Below are 6,958 nucleotides of genomic sequence, written 5' to 3' on the forward strand. Positions count from 1 at the left end.
GCAGATTGTCTCAGTAAAATAAGCCACACTGTCAGGTTGCGAGAACTGAGCAGAACTTTCTGGGAAAAAAACCAATACAGTATTGCTAAAGGAGCAGGGGACAGTAGGAAGAGAGAACAAGCTAGCATGAGATTTTGTTGGTTTACACAATCTGAGCAGAGCTGTTATTGGCAGGCTATTTTGGAGGTAATTAACTCATACAATCACCACACATCAGAAGTGACTCAATGGCACATAGCATCCTTGGAGTTTTTTCTTAATTACCATACATTTGTATAGTGACAAGATGGGAGAAATGGTTCAAACTATGACAAGATATAGGCACCCAAGCTCTGCAACATCAAGTAAGACTAATCACAACACTTAAACAAGTAATTTTGCAGCTTAAGAAAGTGAACTTCTAAATATTTGTTCTCTGTTCTTTTGGAAGTATCTTTTAAAATATTTTTACAACCAGACATGGAATCCTTTTCCCAGCAAGCACCAATGCCTGTGTGGAGAGGAAGCAGTTAAAATGTTTTCTTCCCGAGAGTTAGCTAATTGGGTCCTGATAGATAGGGTAAAAAGTTCAGGATTGCCTAGACGTGGGGCTGATTTCCCTTTTGTAGACTTGTATCAGGACCCGTCTCAGAAATCCTGAGAGAATGCTTAGTGAAAGCACTCAGATCTAGGACAAACACAACTGTTCTGCAGTTTGTACTGTAAAAATACTCTGAAAATACCTTACAAAATTATATGCTAATTCCGTGGAGATACATGGCAAAATGTCCTCCTTTCTGGAAACTGTCTCTCCATTAATTTCTTTAAAGAAAGCTTTTCTCGACTCTTCAAAGAAAAACTGTCTTTTGGCTGTTTCTGTGACCTTTCATTGTACTCCAAACATTTCACTTCTGGGCCACAAAGCTGCAGCAATATATCTACTTTGAAATGCTGGTAAACCTATTCTAGGCATGCTCAGTTTATAACAAGGTCACTGTTTCACCCTTTTGAAAAGCCTTTTTGGAGGATCAATATTTCAGCCCCTGCAGCCTGGATTCCTTCCAAATTAAAAAAAAGTGAGTGGGACCAAACATTCTCTTTCAAGATAAGCAAGATTAGTCTTTTCAATGTATTTGATCTGTTTCAAATCTGGGAACATTTAAAGTCACCTGTTTCTGAGAGGGGCAGTTTTGCATTTTAAAAATCATAACTAGAAAATGCTTTCCCCAAAGTTGGCACAGAGCAGGAACAGACTATCTATTATGTCTATGCCAAATTTGGTGTTGACCTCAAGTCCAGTTTCAAAAGTCTAAATTTTTGTTCAGGTTGTCCTTATTTTTAGAATCATCCAGTAGAATGCTGATTTGCTGTGCTGCACAATAATATCATTGCACTCTGGAACAGGGATAATACAAGTCCTTAATGCTAGAAGTAAAATTTAACAGCATATGGAGGGTGAGTTGAGGAATCACCAAAGCCCCCCTTCTCTATTAGCACTGATGCCTGGAGATGGTGGGATCAGTAGTCCAGCAAACCTTAAGGCAGAACTTGGAAAAGTTAGCTTTGTGGACTATAACTCCCAGAATCCCTCAGACACGTTTAAACTCCATCACCAACTCGTATGGGCCACCTTGGTTTCGCGGCAAGCCCTGCCCAGCAGCAAACTCTGCCAAAGCTCCCTAATCACAGCCACTGTCGGGAGGGTGCCTCAATTCCTTGATCCGCATCTCTGTGAGAAAAGGCGGTCACGCCCCTTCTCGCTGCTGAGAAACGTCGGAGAGTCGGGGCGCCGATCGAAAGTTCAGCCTTGGCCGGCCCTTAGATCAGCCTCGCGCGTCACCGCGCCGGCACGCGCGCAAGGCAGGCCACGAGGGGCTTCTTCCTGCCGGTCTCAGCCGCTCCATTGACACCGTTCGCAACCCAGCAAGAGGGCGCGAGAGCAGGGCTCGCGGAAGAAAATGCGCTGCTGTATTTACAGATCACTGATCGGGGTTGCTTTCCTTAACAGCAATATAAACCTGCCATTGGGCTGCCTGAAAACCTGATTGCCTCGGTCTGATCCAAAGGAGGCGTTTCCCTCCTCCTCCTCCTTGCTCCCGAAAGCAAGGTGACTTGTGTTGATCCAAGGGGGGGGGGAAGGGGCGGAGGGCCGGCAAATCTCCGGGCCGAGGATCGCGGAGTTTGTTTGCAGGGAACAGAGGGGGACGCCTCCGTGCGAAGGGCTAAAAAGCAACCCGAAGAGGTGCACGGCCGCAGAACGGCCCTCGGCGAAGCTGCGCGTGCCACCTCGAAAGCGCGGCTCGGATCCGGGGCGGGCAGGGGCCCGGGAGGCCACGCGCCGCCGCGCATTGTTGCAACTCCAGCCTTCGCGGCGGCGGGCGGGGGGGGGCAGAGGGGGGCGCCGTTTTTGCGCGCGCGCGCAAAAGGCGCCGACGTGCCGAGGGAAAGGGGCGAGCGGGGTGGGCGACCCTTGCGCCGAAGGAGCATTTCTGGGGAGATGCTCCCGGCTTTCTCCGCGCTGCAAAGAAGCGCAGCCATTGTCGAGGAGGAGGAGGAGGAAGCGGAGACAGAGAGAGAGTCAGGGAGGAGAAGCGTGCCTGAGAAATTGCTTTCTATGAAATTCTGGAGCTGCTGCCCAGCAAAACTCTCTCCAGGATCGGAGAAAAGAGCGGCGACCACAATTATATCGTCATCATTCAATGTAGGCATTATAGACAGAAAATAATATATTTATATTATATGATCTATATCTATATTATACAGATATAGACGTATTGTTAGGAAGCCCCCCAATCCTCTTTAGTGATCGCGCGATTAGTGTTATCACCAGTGTTAGTGTTGTCACCAATAAATTCCCCGAACCATTTGTTTCCGGAGTGTGTGTATATATATCTCACACACACCACGAATTATTGGTGATGGCACTAATCGCGTGATCACTCAAGGGGGCTCAGCAGCGACGGCGGCAGAAGGCGAAGCCACACTCAGGCTGCCTTGATCACGACGGGGGCAATGGCCGGCTCACCGAGCGGGTAAGGGAGTCGAGGGTGGCCTTTTTTTCTCTCCCTCTCTCTCCCTCCGGGGCGCTCCGCTCTTCCCGCCCCTCCCAGTCCGTTCCCTGCCAGAGAGAGAGAGCCTCGCAGTTGCACCCGGGTTCGAGGGCCGCGGCGGACGCGCGCGCGTGTCACACGGGCTGCCGCCGCCGCCGCCGCCAGGCAGGGGAAGAGCGGCGCTCGTTGGACGCCTTCCAGTTCCGCTGGCTTGTTTTCCTTGCCTGCTCCAGGTTTTACTTCTGGTTGCTGCCTAGGAAGGCTTTTGCTCCTCCCTTTTGAAATCCTATATTAGCTGCGGCCAAAGCAGGCGAAGAAACACAGCTCATTGTTGGCAAGGGCTGATGAGAAACTCACACGGGAGGGGAAGCCGCGGCTTTGGGTCTGCTTGCACAGCAGCCGCGGTTTTTATTATTGTTATTGCTCGCCTTATTAATAATAGTAGCAGGAGGAGGAACAGGAGAAGCGCTTGCTCTATGCTGGGAGATCTTTACTGATTTTGTTCCCCCCTACACGTTTGGAGCGAGAGAAGAAAGAGAGGGCGTGAGGTGAGTGCCTGACGGAACAGGGGGATTTGGGGAGTGCGTTTGTCTCTCTGTGTGTGTGTGCACGCGCGCGCCGCTTCCTGCAATCATATCAGTGAACATGTTTGAGAGGCGGGGGGTGGGAATTAGGGGTTTCCAGCCGGACCCCTTAATCCACTTACATTATATCGCAAACAGTCCGTGCAGACTTTAATTCCCCAAAGTTGTTGACAAGGAGAGCGAGAAGGTCGGGGCAGTTGTGCTCCCATCTGGAATTCTTACGTAAGGATATTTTTTGGGTGCTAGGGCTTCTTTCATTTTGAATGTTTATTGTGGTTTTTTTTTTTAAATGTGGATCCTTTGAAAACTCAGAGAGGAAGGCAAGAAATTTGAGGCAAAGTGGAGGGAGGCTTGCCGGGGGTGTGTGTGTGCACGGTCATTTAGTTACTAGGTGTGTGCATGAGTTGCGGCTGGCGGTTTCCTCTGCTTTTTGCACAGGCACACGCACGAGCTGCCTGCTTTCCCACGGCTAAGAGACCTCAGGCGATCACCCACCCACCGACCCCCCCCCCAGCCCGGCTGAAATGTGGGAGAGGTTTTCCGCGGGGCGCCGAGAAAGTGGGGGGGGGGAGGTATGGGACGGGGGACCCATCCGGCTTGCCCCTTGAGCAAAGGTGAGGGCATCTCGGTGGCCGAATGGCGGCAAAACGTTGATCTCTCTTCTTTTTGTCCCCCCTCCCATCTCCCACCCCCTTAACTTCGGAAGGGCCGGCCATGGCAGACCACATGATGGCCATGAACCACGGGCGCTTCCCCGACGGCACCAGCGGGCTGCATCACCACCCGGCGCACCGGATGGGCATGGGGCAGTTCCCTCCCCACCACCATCAGCAGCAGCAGCCGCCGCACGCCTTCAGCGCCTTGATGGGCGACCATCTCCACTACGGAGGCGGCAACCTGAACGCGAACAGTGGGATCCGGCACGCCATGGGGGGCCCCGGGAGCGTGAACGGGGGCCACCCCGCCAGCAGCTTGCCTCCGACGGCGCGGTTTACCAATTCCCAGTTCATGGCTCCCACGGTGGCCGGCCAAGGAGGGCCCTTGACGGCCAGCATGCAGTTGCAAAAGCTGAACAACCAGTACTTCAGCCACCACCCCTACCCGCACAGCCACTACATGCCGGACTTGCACCCTGCCGGCCACCAGCTCAATGGATCCGCCCAGCATTTTAGGGACTGCAACCCCAAGCACAACGGCGGCGGCAGCAGCAGCAACAACAGCGGCGGCAACAACGGCGGCGGCGGCGTGGCTACCTCGGTGCCCCACGTTGTCCCTGCGGCAATGCTGCCTCCCAATGTCATAGACACGGACTTCATCGACGAGGAGGTCCTTATGTCCTTAGTCATCGAAATGGGCTTGGATCGCATCAAGGAGCTGCCGGAGCTCTGGTTGGGACAGAACGAGTTCGATTTCATGACGGACTTTGTTTGCAAACAGCAGTCCAGCAGAGTGACCTGCTGACTCCTCACAAAAACAGGGAAACATCGCCACCCCACCACAAAAAAAGGAAAAAAAAACGACTTTTTTAATCTGTATGAATGGAAACATTCCCTCTCTTAGACGCAGTATTTCAAAGGCTGTTAGGGGCTTGAGTATCTGGGAAGCAGAGCAAACTATAAGCTTATATAGTTTGTTTTCTGTTTATTTCTTCTTCTTTTTTAATTTGCTGCCACGTCTTTAATTCCCCTCTTTCCCCCGCCCCCCAAGCTGGGACACTCATTTCTGCCCTTCCCTGGACTAATTCTAAGCTTTAGTCTTTCGAATTTATCTGGATCACACACACACACAAACACCCAGAAAAAAACCATTCTCTTGCCTGCTTACTTTCTTCACTGGTTACATACCAAGGCTGCCAATTGTTACATACAACTAGTGGCGAAATGCTTATATCTTGTGGATTTTCTGTAGGGTATCATTTCAGATGATTAGATCTGCATTCCAATTCTGAGTTAAAGGACAAACAGAAGAAAAAGATGTTGCATTACAGTTGGGTTGCATGAACTTCAGGGTAAAATTCCTGCACAAATACTGCCCTCTTGCTTTGTTTTTAACTATGCATTGCAGTGATGCTCTTTTTTTTTTAAGGTTGCTGAACTGGAAGCTGAACAAATGTGGGCCAAACTGTCCCTGGATCAGGAAAAAAATAATAATAGTTACTTAAACTCTGCTGTCTCTTCCTTTTTCCTCCCTCCCTTCTCCCATCTGTACAAACAATAATATAGTGTGAATGGAATGGTCTCTATTGTTGGGAAAACATTTCACTGGTTCTTACTTTATTTTAGTTCTGGTTTTGGCTTCAGTATATTTTAATTCTGGCATTGTGCTAACATAATTTGTTCCATACAGGAAGAAACTACTGTTTTGAAAGCTTTTTAGGAAATTTGACAGTATTTTTGTACAAAAGCTTTTTTTCTTTTTTTTTCTTTTTTGAGAATATACTTGTTAATTTATTCTATTTTTATTTGCCAATGTCAATAAAAAGAAGTTAAGAAATGCTTTAATTTTTTTTCCTAGTTATAAATTACCAGGATTTTTTTTCCTTGAAAAGTTCTCTTCTTACCTCACCCTCATCCCACATGAAACATTTGATACACAAAGCCCATTTAACTTGTTGAGCTGTTGGGTTGTGTGATACTTTATGAAGGAAAATCGACTTGACACCATTGTATGTTATATGTCATGATCAGTGCAGAAGGTAAAAAGGATTTAAGCCTAATTATGACATCACAGTCTCATAAGTAACATTGTAACATGCCTGTGTGAATTTATCAAAAGTGAAAGAAAAAGCCGAGAGGCAACATCATTGTGATCTGCCAACTTGCTTTACATGTAGTTGTCCAGAATTATGATGCATAAAGTATTTATTCTATTTATCTATTAAACTTTAATTTTATAAATACTTTCATTTATCTATCTATGAGACTTGGTTCCTTCTGTAAATTGATCTTCTGTCAGAGAGAAGAGTTCTGTAAAATACAAAAGTACTGCAAATTTTGTTCCATAATTAGTTTCTTGTATCAGGCGTAATCATGATCTTAGCAAATTCTAAAAACTTCACATGAAATCCATGAAATATTAGTTAGGGAAGGATGGGGCTAAAAGACCAAACTCTGGTATTAATGGAAAATATTTTGTTTGGCAAAGCTGAACAGATTTTATTATAGCCTAGTATATAAGTACTGGCACTGAAAATGAGTAACTTCCACATTTTGGCAAGAGGCAGCAGAAAAATATTTACATAATAGTGGGAGTGTGTTTTATTTGATCTTGGCATTATTGTGGGAAAAGTAGTCACATAAATACTTACACAAGTAAAGCTCAGGTATTTAACCGTACATACGATGT

The 6,958-nt window shown here is 47.6% G+C and overlaps 1 protein-coding gene across 2 annotated transcripts; it reads left to right on the top strand.

Moving 5' to 3' along the window:
- Positions 1 to 2,406: 2,406 nt before the first annotated feature.
- Positions 2,407 to 6,528, top strand: CITED2 (Cbp/p300 interacting transactivator with Glu/Asp rich carboxy-terminal domain 2). Of its 2 annotated transcripts, none has more exons than XM_072995981.2 (2): positions 2,407 to 3,835; positions 4,320 to 6,528. In XM_072995981.2, exon 2 carries the CDS (start codon positions 4,328 to 4,330, stop codon positions 5,072 to 5,074), a length of 747 nt encoding a protein of 248 aa, XP_072852082.2. In that variant the 5' UTR covers positions 2,407 to 3,835; positions 4,320 to 4,327; the 3' UTR covers positions 5,075 to 6,528. The 2 variants fall into 2 exon arrangements, with proteins under 2 accessions (XP_072852082.2, XP_020669993.3); XM_020814334.3 differs by having other exon boundaries at positions 2,410 to 3,577.
- Positions 6,529 to 6,958: the final 430 nt, after the last annotated feature.

This window comes from Pogona vitticeps, chromosome 1, assembly GCF_051106095.1.
Source record: "Pogona vitticeps strain Pit_001003342236 chromosome 1, PviZW2.1, whole genome shotgun sequence".
Classification (NCBI taxonomy): Eukaryota; Metazoa; Chordata; class Lepidosauria; order Squamata; family Agamidae; genus Pogona; species Pogona vitticeps.

Excerpts from the sequence above, each read along its gene's own strand:
- CITED2 (XM_072995981.2), top strand. The coding sequence starts at position 4,328 with ATGGCAGACCACATGATGGCCATGAACCACGGGCGCTTCCCCGACGGC.